This window comes from Hoplias malabaricus, chromosome 8, assembly GCF_029633855.1.
Source record: "Hoplias malabaricus isolate fHopMal1 chromosome 8, fHopMal1.hap1, whole genome shotgun sequence".
In the NCBI taxonomy this organism is placed as follows: domain Eukaryota; kingdom Metazoa; phylum Chordata; class Actinopteri; order Characiformes; family Erythrinidae; genus Hoplias; species Hoplias malabaricus.
The window spans coordinates 33363512-33379693 of record NC_089807.1 but is presented as its reverse complement, the minus strand read 5'-3'; the positions used below and the strand labels follow the sequence as shown (position 1 = coordinate 33379693).

At 37.7% G+C, this 16182-nt stretch overlaps 1 protein-coding gene across 1 annotated transcript in view; it reads right to left on the bottom strand.

The window, feature by feature from the left end:
• LOC136705859 (gamma-aminobutyric acid receptor subunit pi) overlaps nucleotides 1–16182 on the bottom strand; it is a 95518-nt gene that overhangs the window by 67142 nt on the left and 12194 nt on the right. The window contains exon 3 of the mRNA XM_066679662.1: nucleotides 3663–3752. Within this exon, the coding sequence (XP_066535759.1) occupies nucleotides 3663–3715 (53 nt within the window). The 5' untranslated portion in view covers nucleotides 3716–3752. The remainder of the gene's footprint in view (nucleotides 1–3662; nucleotides 3753–16182) is intronic.

Below are 16182 nucleotides of genomic sequence, written 5' to 3'. Positions count from 1 at the left end.
AGGTTGTGGGTTTGATTCCGGCTCCGGGTGACTGTCTGTGAGGAGTTTGTGTGTTCTCCCTGTGTCCGCGTGGGTTTCCTCCGGTTTTCTCCCACAGTCCAAAAACACACGTTGGTAGGTGGATTGGCAACTCAAAAGTGTCCGTAGGTGTGCGTGTGTCTGTGTTGCCCTGTGAAGGACTGGCGCCCCCTCCAGGGTGTATTCCCGCCTTGTGCCCCATGATTCCAGGTAGGCTCTGGATCCACCGCGACCCTGAACTGGATAAGCGGTTACAGATAATGAATGAATGAAAATGAAATAAAATCCAAAGAAAGTGAAAGAAACATGCGTATATAAGGATACACATATACTGATCTGATTTTTTTTGTATCAAAATGAAACAAATGAGCAGAATATCCATCAAAACATATCAGTTAAATGTATGATAAACTAATTTATTTAAACAAAAAAGTGGTTTATAAAGCTTCCAGTGTTCCTCAAGGCATTCCTTATGAATCCAAAAAGATGTTCTTGGTCTTTGAGAATTCTATTACCACTCTAACACCTCCAAAACATCAGCCAGAAAGGATGAGAACAGAGAAATGGTCTGTGGTCACCACCTACAGAACCATTCCTTTACAGGGGTTGTCTTACTAATTATTACCTCTCATTTCTACCCGTTGTCTGTTCCATTTGCACAACAGCAGGCGAAATTGATTCACAATCAGTGTTGCTTCCTAACTGGACAGGTATATTTCACAGAAGTGACACAGAAGACTGACTTGGAGTTATGTTGTGTTGTTTAAGTGTTCCCTATATTTTTCTGATCAGTATATATATATATAAACAATCAAAAAATCAGAAAATCATTGGACATTTGATATTTCCCATTTTTCAAGTTCAAATATCAAATAAATTAGAATAAAGAAATATATTTGCTTGCTATATTATCCATTATATCCATTTTGGAATAAACCATTCAGAAGTGTCACACTTTGCCTTTGTTCTCTGCTTTGTGTTTGTTTATTCTGCCATGTGCTTGTATCTTGCTCCTGTTTCCAGTAGCTGTGAGCCATTGTAGGTCATGTGACAGGGCTCAAAGATGTCTGTCATATCTTTTATGAGCCATGTTTCTTTGTCTCAGTTGGTCAGTCATTGTGAATGTCACTATGATTCTGTTTGTATTCAGCAATCGGTTTGTAATGGTAGTTTCTAGTTGATGTGTTCCTGCATTTATGTACCATGTACCTTGTGTTGTTTGTTTAACTGTGTATTCACCCCATGTAAAATGAATCCACCTTTACATCTGCATCTGCATCCCTTTGTGCCCCATTGCAGAATGACAGACACCTACAAGGATGCATCGAGTTGGTGAAGTCAGCTTCAGCATATCTACCCTGGAGTGGTCAGAAGTCTGGAGGACTCTTGGCAAGTTGTTGGAGAGGTCATTCAGTAGCAGAGGACACTGCTTCCAGCCAGCCTTTCTCCAGTTCTGGGTTCAGATATTTGGACTTTTGGCTGTTTTTTAATTTTGTATCTTGTGTGTTCCTTTCTGCTTTTGTAAATGATCGTGTTTGCTTGCTTTGACATTTTTGTCCAGTCTTGTTTTTTTTTCTTAGTGTGTTGCCCTTTTAAATTTTATTCCTTGTTTCTTGTCTTGTTTAGTTTTTACGTCACTTGTGGTGGTTCTTTTTCACCATGTGTGATCAGAGGGAGGCTATTGTCAAACGTCTGCTCCTGCCCTGTGTTTTGTTTGTTTGTTTTGCCGTGTGCTTTTGTGTTCTCATGTGTCTTAAAGCCACTTGTGGCTATAGGAAATCTTTACCTGTTTATATGTATTCTTGTTTATCTCTAGTTACGTTATGGAAATTTTATATTCGTGTGAACTCGTATTTATGCTTAATACATTGTGTTTTGTTTTATCTGTTATCATTCTACATCTGCAGTTGCATCCATCTCCTCACCCCTCACATCATGTTACAAGAAGCTTTGGATAGAACGTGACAAATTTTTTTATGAAAATTATTAACTTTGCCTTGCAACAACCATGTTATTGATCAAAGGCATTCTCTCTAGTGCCTTGAATACGTATTTCTCTGAGCTGTTGATTAGCTAAGGGCAGTGCAGTGAAGCTGAAGCTGATTCAGAGTGTGAAATCTAACCAACACTACAACACAAATACCATGTTTTTTTTTTTGCTCCAGTTTGTTTCACAAATATTTATGCAAGCACCCTGGTAAGAAAACAATTAATAAAATAAAACATATGAATTTAGTAAAACTGTACATTGATCAGCCTTAGCCATTTTAAGGCAATAAATGAGAACATTGTCAAGATTTACCTAATAGCATTTAATTATATTCAGAGAATTTTACTAAAAAAAACTGTATAATGTATGCTTGATAAATTTTATGATTGATGTTACGATGCCTAGATGTTTTGTGGCTAAGCCTATTTACCAGAGAACAGGTTTAATACACATTGACCAACATAACATAAGCAAATGATAAATTAAAAACAGCAGACAACTGTAGATAACAATGTGCATGAATATGGCAAAGAATTTGCTATTTATTCAGAAAAATGAGAAACTACTTTATAATGAACACAGATGATTCGATGATGTGGATGCTTAACAAGTATCAGAAGTTCAGTTCTGATCTGAGAAATGTATCAAATCAACTGCGAAAAACTGTAAAACTTGCTAGAAACCTTTGAATCTAATAAGCAGATGGTAAACAACATCAGACAGCATTTTTCACTACTTCATCTGTGTCACTTTGTCTGATGAAGTGGGGTTTTATTAGTTTGTCATGTATTTGTGTTAGCATCAGTTATTGTGTGTGGCTTATTTGTATGCTTCATTATAATGTGCTTGAGTTGGGTTTACCGGCATTCTGTAAGTGTGTGACTGTGTATGTGTGCATAAATTAAAGTCTTAGAGTTCAGCTGAAGAGTTTGTGTCACTGGCAGAGCGTAAAAAGTGTTATGGTCACATCTGAACCAGTCCTAAGCTACTCTATTATCCTGTGTGTGTGTGTGTGTGTGTGTGTGTGTGTGTGAGTGTGTGTGTGTGTGTGTGTGTGTGTGTGTGTGTGTGAGAGAGAGAGAGAGAGAGAGAGAGAGAGACCCCTGGGCTGTGATTGGCTGACTGCAGCGGGCCATGTACTGATGGGGATTGCCTTGCATGGCTGCCAGAGTCGATGTCAATTTCCACACTTTCTGAGCTGCTCTCAGGGAAGCAGCTTGCTGTGCAGGAGTGTATGGACATAGCAAATGTTTGTGCATCACTGGTCAACTAAATATACATAAAATGTACAATAAAATGTGTCTTTAGAGTTGTTGTTTTTTTTCTTTTTGCCCTTGTAGAGGTTGTGTTAACATTTTGTCACTTACAAATCAACTAAAAATGAACACTGAAAATTAATAAAGCATGTAATTTGACTTTGGCACATAATTATATTTAGATTTTGCTCTTAGCTTATTTTTTGCTTATGTTTTTATGTTCACCTCCACCTACCACCCAACCTCCATCACCCCCACAACGGATGAAGACTCCAGTTTCACTTAAACCAAGGCCATGAGTACAGAGGTTAAATAAACCACCTCGGAATAATTCCACAAACTCAAACAACAACAGATGAATCGGACAAGCCAAACGCAGAGCAAACAGAAGAGCTTACCTGTTACAAAGGATGAAAACAAACAGAGGGGTGCGGGAGAGGATCCCAGTCATTATTGCAGAAGGAGAGCAGGTGTCTGCTAGAGTCTATCTAGAAGAGAGAGCAGAGGAAATGGTGCATCATGAATAATTCCTGTAAGGTAAGTAATATGCTAATCAAAATATATGCTTCTCAAGCTAGGCATCAACATGAAAGTTTGGAGACCTCTGTGGCAGAGATGTGTAATAGCATGAAACTTAATGGGCTTAAACTGTTGGTTCTACTGTGCCCTCATTTTTTTTCCTAGCACTTTTTATTCTGGGGAATGTTGCATCACTGTAACAGTGACAACAATACGTTCTCCTAGGGGAGATACAGACCAACTCTGAGTGTCTGTAAATGTGACTACTGTTGACACATCGTCCCTTGCTGCAACACGCAGAATAAATTGCTTGCTTTGCATTAAGAATTTCTGTTTAGATTTGTTTTTGTATCTGTGTTCACAAACCTGCATGAAGTGTGATTCTGGCTTTAGTGGTATAACAGTATAAACGACCAATTCGGAGGGGGGTAGCGGTCACAAAATATGTTCTTAGTACATAATAAGCATCACAAAAATTAGTTTTTTTTTTTTCTGATCAATTATAACAGGAACCATTGCTACTTTAAGAAATTCTGACAAAAATGGTATATAATTATTGCAATTAGAGATAACATGATACTACTTTTTTCTTTTCCAATACCAGTAATACAACAAAATACGGAGCATCAGCCAATACCTACATTAAGCCAATATTTTTCCTTTAAAGTGCAAATATTATGCCCCTTTTCCACAAGTTAAAACAAGTCCTTGGAGTCTTAATAAAACATCCATGATATGTTTTAATCAAAATACCACAAGGATCAAGGAGCACAGCACCATTCTAACCCTGTATGAGTCCTGTTCAGAACAACAAATTTCAATGTTGTTCTATTGTTCTATTTCTTCTACATTTTTGTTTTCACAATTTTTGATCAGTGCCATTATTCCGCCATGTACCTTGTGTATGTTGCGCTCCATTTTACCTTGTTTGTGCTCTCTGATAAATGTGGGTCCAACATTGTGATTAAGGATATTTGGACGAGAGGGAGCTACAATTCTAAAGTCTCAGCACTTGAGGTCAGAAGTGGAGCATACTCCAAAAAGCTTAATTTACCCCATGTTCTCTGATTGAAATTGACTGGGGTTTGTGTCACTGCTTATGGGTATGTTGGTGCTCCAGATCTGCAAATTTATGAGCACATGCACTTAAAATGGATTTTGAAGTTTTATTTATTTATTTATTTTGTGCATAAAAGATTTATTTAAGGCATAATTCTATGTCCCCACAGAACTGAAAACATAGCATCACACAACGTGAGTGTGAGCTTTTTGTATCTCACTCCAGTACCCAAGCTAGCATGCTAGCATTTTATGCTGATATAGGCCTGATAGCAGTATCCACTGATACTAATGAGCTATGCAATGTTTCACATACTGTACAGCACAATGCAAATTTAACAGGGTTCATAATGTTCCCTTATGATGGATTACATTCCTGGTAAAATGACTGCAAAGCCAAAAGCACATTTTGACATTAATATCATAGTTATCTACTCTTTCAAACCAACAATTGTATATGGACAGGCCTCTGAAAAAATACCATCAAAGTGCTGCCTTTTAAATGAACATTTTAGTATTTAGTGGGTGAATTGGTGCAGATGGAAGAGACCATGATTCACAAAAATTCTAACTTGGGCATGCTCTTTTGTAATAAATAAATAAACAGTGTGCTAATTCATTAATGCAAACTGAGAAATAAACCATGTCACTTCTGCTTTATTAATAACATTTTAGAAAACAATGATTTGAAACATTTTAGAAAATAATGATTTGTAACTTGCTCATCTGTGGCATTGGCACAGTGTATTCGTCTATAATAGGAAGGCTTTGATGGCATTCAGCCACAGCAGTATGAGGTTAGTTTGTAGCGTTTAACACATTCCAAAGACGCTGGCTGTATCTCCAACATGCCTGCTGGGAAAATTTCCCTGGCAAAAAAGAATAGGATGAAGTGTCAAGACAGCCAGGATACTGTGCCGAAATAAGCTGTTTATTGTTGAGCTCTGTCTCCTTTGCTCCAATATATCAGTTGTAAAGAACACAGAATTGTAGCATGGTTTAAAACAGAGATGCCAGGTGTCAGAGGAGGATCGAGAATATTGACATCTTTGTGATTTAGGATAACACTATTGAGTGAGGAGTAGATTGTAGCGCCACAGTCACACACAGATGCCTCATGAACAAACATAGATCTGATTGGCTCTTATTGCTTGAGGGTAGGATTATATCCGTTAACAGCAAGCTGATTAAATGTGCTGAAATATTAAAGAAATTACTATACACACAATTACACCATTTTATTGAATAATAAATATTAGCAGCACAAAATTTTAAACTAAGTAATATAAAATATTAGTAATATAAGTAAAATATAAAACATAGTAATCACTGTATTAGGTTTGTCAGGTAATCAGTCATAACTGTACAGCCATGAAATTTTTTAGCTCATTAGCACACAAAGGAAACTGTGCTTGCATGATTTAAGGTGGAACGTAATGCTATATGAAATAGCCTCAGAACTTTATTCTCCATTCAAATTGTGTGGGGGGGTTTGGGGTGTCATTCTAATATAATTATCACACCACATAAAGTGGAATGAAGTGTGGCTTGTAATTCTGGTTAGAGTGTGTTCTTTTTCTTTTTTGTTGTTAGAAATTAAACACAATGATTAAACCAGCTTACAGCCATGTATGTGTTTACATGAGCATAAAGTTAGCGCATTAGCTTAATTACCAGTCTTCACTCACTCCAGTGCAGTTCCCAATCTTACCTCCCTATCCTGATTTCACCTCCCCTGGTTTCAAGAGTCCCTGGGGAGTGAATCAAAATGGTAAGATTGAGCACCACCGTGGCTCTGTCACTGTGCCTTGTGGCCCTGACCCAAACACACACACACACACAAACACAAACGTTACGTGAGGTGGGTGATGGAGCCACTGGAAGATTGCTCCTAACTTTGGTTGACACTCTGACGTATGTGATGGTTTTAAACTGCTATAACTCACTTGGAAACGACATCACTAACTGTCAGGTTTTATGTGGTTTACCAGGTACCTGGTTTGTCAGTTGCATTAGCAGTTGCAGCCCAGCCAGCCATTTTAAAATCCTGGCATGGATTTTGATTTCAAGATCCAGATTTGAAGACCTCCGGTGAAGACAACTGAGATAATGATCTTGAGGACTGGCAGCCCACAGTCATTTGGGCTGAGGAATTCATAAATAAGCATGCAAACTATAGTAGTATTTTAATTTAAACAAAATGAATCCCACACACATTGGACACTGTGACCTTAAGACATCTGCTTCAGGGCAATAGTTCAGTGAATTTTTCTTTAAAAACACTCTACAGCAATACTTTTTTTAACATGTTGTTTATCAGCAAATGCAGCAGAAGCGAGTGATTATGCCAAAAAACTGGAGCTTCTTAAGTGTTGTTTCTAAACTTCCTCTCCCCAGTGGGCATCGCAGCTGTCTCCATCCTTCTGTGTTCTCATTTCTCTCTTTAGAACAGCGTTCTCCACTCCACACTGCAGGCCTTTTTCCTTTTTGGCCTGGAACCTAACTCAACTTATGCCAGGAATTCAGCCTGCCAAGTACATATCGTACACTAAAGCATATTGTCCACAATTTCTGTACCAACCAGTATGAAAAGGTATACTCAAATGGTGCATATCATTGCTGTCCAATGAAAAACGTTATCTCCCAAAATGGTCTATCCATCATGACATTTTTACACAAACTGAAGGACAGCTGCTGTGCCCAAATGATGTAGTAAGCTAAGAAGAAAATGGAGATACAAGTTTTTTCAATGGCCAGCGAAAATATCTCATGTAAATCCTATTTGAGTAGACACTAGTCATTCAAAACATATTGACATATCAAAGAGAAGACTGAGCTAAATCTGTATTCGCATCCAGGCTTAGTGGCTAGTCTCATGTTTACATGTTTCTCTGTTTTGTGTACTTATTTACAAATTCATGGTCTTTCCAGTACACATCCATACCTAATTTCTCCAACACATAAAAACACATTTTGTTGGACCACTGTTACACTCAAAATAAACACACTTTATCCCAAACATCTCTACTATATTGAGCAAAGGATATCATTGCTGTTGGAACAAAGCCTTGTGTGCCAGTATTTGTTGTTATGTATTTTAAAGGGCCACAAGAAATAGGATTTAGAAAATGGGATGGGGTGAAATGATAAAAAGAATGTTATTTTTCCCCTTGTCCTGTAGTTTAGCATTTTAGTGATATGGGGTTTTTCTCCAAAAGCAATAAAAGATTTCCCTCAGTGATGTATGTAACAGGATCAACAAAACAACAGAGGCAAATATACAGCAGACAAACTTAAAATCAACATTCACGATTATAATGAAAAAAAAAAACTTATAAAATTCTGAGGATATTTTCTCACCATATTCTAACTCTCTATTGTGTTTGCATGCTCGAAATTGATCTAATGTGTTTACAAAGCCCTAGTGTCTGTAAATAGGTGAAAAACCAAAGTGTTTTGGTCCGTATGCTCTGCTAATGACATAAAAGTGGCATTTTGGAAGATTATGGACAATAAAGAGACCATCGGGCAGCATGGTGGCACAGTGTTGCAGTCACACAGCTTCTGAGACCTCCAAGGACCTGGGTCTGTGGGTTTGAGCCCACTCTGAGGGAGGCTGTCTGTGAGGAGTTTGATTTATTCTCCATATTAGAATTAGAATCAACTTATTGGCCACTGTGCATGCACAGAGAGGAATTTGTTCTCCGCATTTAACCCAATCCATGCAGTGAAACACACATTTGTACACAGGCTAGTGAACACAAGGAGGCAGTGAGTACACAGACCCAGAGCAGTGGACCGCCCTAACCACGGCACCCGGGGAACAGTTGGGGGTTGTGTGTCTTGCTCAAGAGCACTTCCGTCATTATCTGCCCACGATCAAACTGGCAGCCTTCCAGTTACAAGCACAGTTCCCTAACCACCAGGTTATGGCAGCCCCAGTGTTTCCTCCAGGTGGCCCAGGGTTTCCTCCAGGTACTCCGGTCAAAACCATTGGTAGGTGGATTGGCCACTCAAAAGGTCCATAGGTGAAATAAAGAGACTGCCAAACATGGAAAAGCATGAACCAAGAAGAGGATAATGCACTAGGTGGCTAATACTGATTTTTATTTCTTATTTTTTTTTGGCTGTAGATGGTTTTGACTAAATTCGAGAGTGCACTAACTGCATGTAAGTAATCACAGACATAATGTAGTACAAAACTAAACAACTCAAGTACCGAATCAGTTTCTGTGGTAATTAAAACAGTGAATAGACAAGTAAAACTTCAGCCATGTACCAACAGTCGTTTTTGTCCCTTCAAACATACAGTTTCATCTTAAAAATTGTGGAGCTTCTGGACGTAAACAAACATCTAGGTCCAAGCTGCTGCTCAGTATGGCAAACTTATTGATTTTTCAGCTAGACTTAGTGACTTTTTAGAAGTTCTGGTGAGTTATTAAAATAGGATTAGCACCAAATCTATTGACTTTCTGTACAAATATTTGATATTTCTTATTGTAGATAATCGCTGGTAGTACAACTCGCTACAACACCGGGACTGTGAGCAGGACACGTGGCTCCCTCTGTGTTTCTCTGCTCCTACAGACGGAGCCGAGGGAGGCACCGCTCTCTCTATGCAGCACCTCTGCTCCCAGAAACGGAACAGAAGCAGCTCTCTCTCCACGGCTTCTGTGCTCTCAGAGATGGAGCGGCCCAGTTAGTCAGCACGGCGGATCACACAGATCAGAATGAGCTGCGAATGTATAAATGGTGCTATGGACACTTTGCTTCTTTTTACGTTTAATTTATTCACTTTTCTGAAGTCCTGAACTCAGATTAAATTATTAATTGAGACATTCAGGTTTATTCAAACAGTAAACACATGTTTTATGAAAGCATAGCAAGGGACTAAAGGCATGATTGGACCTGGATACAGTGAAACGTCACGTGTGGCATCACACTTGACAAGCAGATTCAGCTATTCGCTACAGTAGAAGGACATGACATAATATTTTTACTGAAGTAAGCAGCTAATAAGTAATTTTTGCATTCATACTGTTTAAAAATGTCAGAAAATACTGACATTTTCCAACGTATTCATGTTACTCATATTCCATCCATCCATTATCTGTAACCGCTTATCCAATTTAGGGTCGCGGTGGGTCCAGAGCCTACCTGGAATCATTGGGCGCAAGGCGGGAATACATCCTGGAGGGGACGCCAGTCCTTCACAGGGCTGTTACTCATATTGAGTAACGTAATGGATTTCGTTACAACACTCAGACTGTTTCAAGGGCAGGGCCAAAAAAATAAAAAGGGCACCTAGTACACTACATGGGGCCCAAACCCTATGATGTAATGATATAAGGGCACTTCTTAAGACATATTATGGAATTGTCTTGCTCTTGAGGGCACATCATCATCATCATTCATTGCAAGAAACGGCACCCAAGAGGGCACTCAGCCAATTGGGCACATAGGGCACATTATCTCGTTTTGCCACTCAAGAGGGCAAAACGTGAACTTTTTCAACAATGCCACCCCGCCAGTTGAGCTCATGGTCAAACTCTTTTGCTTTGTGCAAGAATTTAGTGAATATGATGTGTTAGCAACAGCTTTCTACTGTAAATATTCAAAGATGTTTTGATATGCTTATCTTGTAACTATGAGATGCTTATCTCATAATTATTACATAATGTCTCATAAATAAGATATACTTATTTTGTAAAAATGAGATACAAACGCATAAGATACTATACCATAATAAAGAGATATTTATCTCGTAAATATGACATAGTATCTTGTAAAAACAAGATACTTATCTTATTTTAATAACATAATATATATGAATACTTTGCACAAGTGTGTAATTTTTTTCCTAGAGCAAGTACCACCTGTTATTAAACCAAAACCTAATTTGGCCTATGTTGAATTATGAAATTCAAAACAGAATTCTGAAACAAATTGTGTAAATAAAACTTTACATTTTCAATAATTCCTTTTTTTTTTTTTGCAAACATTCAGATGTCCTCTGGCACACCACCTCAGGATGCTTTGCGTACCACTAGTGGTACACATACCACAGACTGAGAACCACTGCCCTAGAACAAGATTACCCCTGTTTGAAAAAAAAAAAAAATAGAAAAGAACTCCTACAGATTTAGATTTCCCTTTAAAAAGTTCTTGTAAAACATGTTAGTGTGCACTTAAGCACAACTTCAAGTAAGGACTTTGGTACAGGTTGTAGTTTCAATTTAAAATTCATTTACAACTGTATGAGCATCACTTCATCTGGGAAATTAGTTTTTATTGAAGCAGTGAATTCAGAATCCCATGTCTTGTGGCTGTCCGTTTTTGTCACTGTTTAAATAAATATTTAGTATATGTCTGATATCTAATGCTGTAGAGGTGAGCATGCACTAAAAGCAGTCGCATATGATAACTGGATTAGAGTGTGTACAAACAGAAAATATGGGAAGGTGAATCAAATACAGAAAATGCATAAAAACAGCAACATCAGGGAATTATTTAATATCTTTAGTATCACTCATGTATTACTATTTTGCATTGTAAAATCAGGACACTGACATGTTGCCGTTTCCTTCCAGGCTTCAAACAGACCATTAATTAGGGCGCTACCTCCTTGGGTCTCCGAGAAGCAGCTGGACAGTTACAGTGCCCAGAGATAGCTGTCTGTTATCCTGACCCACATGTGAAAATCCTTATACATATATGTGTGCATGTGTGGGTAGGTGTATGAGTATATACATGCACTCAGAAAAGCACTTAACTGTCATAATCTAACAGTCTCCAGGGATATATTCTCCAGGGTCGCAGCACTCAGGAGTTCAGCCACATCTTTCTCTTGTATTTTCCCATAGCTCCATCTATATGGTCAGATTCTACCTATAAATTTCCAGTCCAGTTTTCAGTATTTTGCGTCTGATTACAGCATCCATTATTTTCAGAATGCTTGCATTCAATTTTACAAAGAAATCATCAGGGGTATGTTCCAAAGTTCAGTTTAACAAGTTGTTATGTCAGGGGGCTGAGGCCACCAGTTCATGGTTGTAAGAACATGTCTATTTTTTATTGTATATCTATATTATTATATATCTATATTTTATTAAATTTTATATATATATATATATAATTTTATATATATATATATAATTTTGTATATTTATTGTATATTTTGTATAGTAACAGCTTCTTGATGGGTACTCATCCTTTCAGACACAGTATTTGGCTGAGGGATGGACAGATATATCCGTCGATTTGATCCTTATATTTTTTCTGTATGTTTAAGTATTTTTAAAACTGTTTTGGAAAGTCCAGTGGGTTTTCCAATGGCCCGGAAAAAGGAACAACTGGTTCGTAGTGGCTATTTGTATTTTATGGAAATTAATTGAAGTTGCTGGCCTGGAACTCACTCACTCACTTACTTACTCTTACAATCTCTTAAAGAGTCATTGATGCAACGCCCAATATCATTCCCCTTTGGAGCAGTTTGCTTTCTTGTTTTTAAACTGTATGGACCCTTAACTCACTTTTACTTACTCATTAATTTGTATGGATATTATATTTTTGCTGCAACTGTCAGACTCAGTCTGTACCAAAATCTTATATTATCCTGAAAATATATAAACTAATTTCTGGTTTTGACAGGATGAATGTTAAAAACTGTCAAAGAGCTTTGAGACACCAACAAAGCAGATGTGAAGTCTCTGTTTGTACAGAATCGCAAATCCCTTGAGGGATTTAAAGGATATCCCTTAAAAGATAAATATTACAGTTAATAACTGTCTCAGGTACAGCAGACTCAAAGAAGATTATAAATAGATATATGCATTTGTGCAAACATCATTTTGTCATGGGCAGAACGTGCAAAGAACTACTCCAGGTCAAACTTGATCTTGTTTATATGAAAAATGAATGGCATATTTGTCCATTGTGCAGTTTTTAATTGGATTATTGCAAAGTAATTAATTAGATTAAAAAAAAAAAAAATATATATATATATATATATATATATATACACAATGTTTTCATTTATACTTTTTATTACTATACTATACTATTTATACTGTAGGCCATTAAATCCACTTTACTGCTTCACTTGATAAAGCTTGCCAAAAGTACATACACTTTGTAAATAACTAGTTAACCACAGAGAGTTTTGGAGACACCAAACACCACTAATATTTCCCATGAACAGAAACTGCTTAGTATTGTTCTGTATGCAAATGGTAAGCTATAAAACGTCACTACATCCTCAGACATCTATTTAGGAGCTCTTTTTTTTTTTTTTTTTTGCGTCTACTTGCTTGCCCTTCTGCCTCATCTCACCATTCTAATTCATTCTTAGCCATCTGATAGTAAAGGTCAGCTAAGCCCAGTGGTGTTATCTGTGTTTGACCCATTACTAAGGCCCTATTTAAAGACACAAGGACGTAGTGCAGTCCCACTTTGCCTGGTCTCTAGTCACTGTGGCCTCAGGGTACAGCTGATGCATGGTCCCTATAGACGAAACCCAGTGTCACTACTGGGCAGATGTATATGAATCTGCTATAGTCTGGCCCCAAAAGACTTGACTTTGACGAGACAAGCCGGAGCATATGCTTGTCTTCTGTCTGCCAGCAGTAACAGGTTTACCTTAGATTTGTGATTTTAAGTCAACATGAAAAGGGCAAAATGCAAATAAAGCCAGACAAAGATTTGTGTGAGATTTTTGGGGTCATGAGGTGTTATAAACAATTCTGCCCTTTTCCTTCTGTTACTCTTTTTGCAGACACCTCCGCATGCTCCAAATCATACTGAAATTTTATAGCAATCCTCCATAATGCTAACAAGAATTCTCTTAATCCCACTAATGTGTTACTGGATACTGACTGACCAATCCCTTGGCTGTAATGCTGATTTGAAGGTTCTATCAAAGAGGCACAATACAGACAAGTCTCCATAATGTTTTATGAAACTGGTCAGTATGATCATTGTGTGAGCACTAGACATTCATTGGTTAAAAAGCTTTAATCATGTTCTCTAGGTCAGCTTGATTTATTACGCTGGACACTGGGAATGAGTAGGGCCATGTTTATATTCATGACCCTGACAGCAAAACCATGCATACACACACACACTCACAACACACTTACAGTCCACTGACAGCCCATGCCCATGAATCTGACAGTAAAACCATGCCGGATTACACGTATAAACACACATACAAACACAGTTTAATGACAGCGATACAACAATAATGAATAGTCACATGTACAGTAGTTACACTCTCAGAAAAAAGGTACAGTAAAGGTACATTATTGGTCATTAAAGGAACAAACAGTCTAAAGTCATTTAAAGGTACAAGAGTGTTTAAAAGTCCAGTTGTGTTTCCTAAAGGTACATTACATTCTCTTTTCCAGAAGGAGAGGGGGATATCTGTAAGTTTACATTATAGTGTCAAAAAAAACATAATAAATGTCCTGGAGATTAAACTGGGTCTATGAAATCAACACAATTTTAAAATTATACTATTATAATAAGGTACAATTATTTTCCCTAATTAAAGGTACAAATATGTGGCCTTGAGGGTACCACCATGGTGACAGTAAAAGGTCGCATGTACAATGACAAACTGTCTGACCGTGTAGCAAAGGCATAGATTTGCTCGACATTGGTGGGGACCTATGAATGTACCCCATATAGACGATTTTAGTCTGCTGTTATTATGATGGACTCATTTCATTAGTACACATAATACACATGTTTTCCTTCCGGTTTTGGCTCTGCTAACATCCAAACTACAGACTCCATCAGGGAAAGGCAAAGCTGGTCATATGTGTTACAGGGAGTAGAGAATGTGATTTTAACCCTTTCTGCATATCTATTAATGAGACGTTGACAAATCGTTTTTATTTATTTATTTAATTTTTTTGGGGAGGGAAATAATTTAGTAATTGTTGGATATTGGGGGGAACACGTCACCTCTGTCCATGCTAATTCTACGCCCTTGCCCTGTAGATCACATTACGTTAATCAGAGTTAGAGTCAGTCAGCATTTATAGTACAACCAAGCCAGCGCCGTCACTAGAGATTAATGATTAGGGGGGCTACGATTTAACCAGGGGGTTAGGGGTAATTACCTAATAGCAGCACATTTCTTTGATGAGTTACAGATTAAGCAAAGCCACAAAGAACTAAGATAACATTAGTTCTATCTAAAGCAGTGCTGTAGCTCCCAGTGTTTCAGCTCTGACCTGCTGTTCTCAACGCAAAACAAACCGCTGTAGGAGGGACTGTGACTCTATTGGCTGCAGCACTGAATGATGGACAGATAACTCTTGCTGCTGATTGGTTAATTAAAGGTGGTGACCAATGAAAAGTGTGTTCTCTGTTCAGGAGCCGTGGAGAATCTGCCCCTCGCTCCGGCTGAGAGAGAGCTATGTGTTTCTGTCTCAAACCTAAAAGTGTGACTTCAATAAAACGGAAAAAAAAACACGTCCCGTATAGGTTCAAAACTTGTATGTGTGTGTGTGGAGGGGGGGTCTGGTGTTCTAAAACAGGTCTAACAACGTGAACTCCATGAACTAAGCTATAAAATTAAATGCTAAGATGGACCAGTACTATTTACTCTCATACATTCACAACAAAACAAGGACACAATACATCTGAGATCTCCCTCCTTTGGGACGGTTAAACCTTCAAAACAACAACTTTAATCCCCTGTGAATTCCTCATGCCCTTCCCTTACACCCTCAGGGGAAAAAGAGGTACGCTACAGGTACATCATTTTAACTAAATGTACAAACAGTGTAAATGTTCCCTAAAGGTGCATTACATACTCTTCTCCAGAAGGAGGGGTGAATATTTATTAAGCTTTCATTACAGAACTGTGTAAAATAAAAGAACATAATATAAGTCCTGGAGATGAAATGGGCTGTATGAAACCAATTTTAAAAACTATAATTAAAATAGAATAAGGTACAATTATGTTCCCTGATGTAAGGTACAGAATACGTAACCTTGAGGGTACCACCATCTTGACAGTTTTTCAGACTGTGTACTTGAAGACAACACAATATTTTTTTTTAAAGTTTCACAGATTTTTTTTTATTATTGGAAACAAAAGGAAGCACTTTAATATGTCAAGTGGAAAATTATTCAGTTAGGATCTTCCTTCCTGAGGGAAAGACACAGCCAAATAGGTTGGTCAGACCTTGGTTAGATTTTCAGGAGCTGAACTCAAAGCCTAGGGTTAGTTTCAGATTAAACATAATTAGGAACTGACAGAGTTATCAATCAGCCATGCTTTGATTTACATTGGGTTTCCAGTTTATGAAATCTAAATCTCCACTAGAC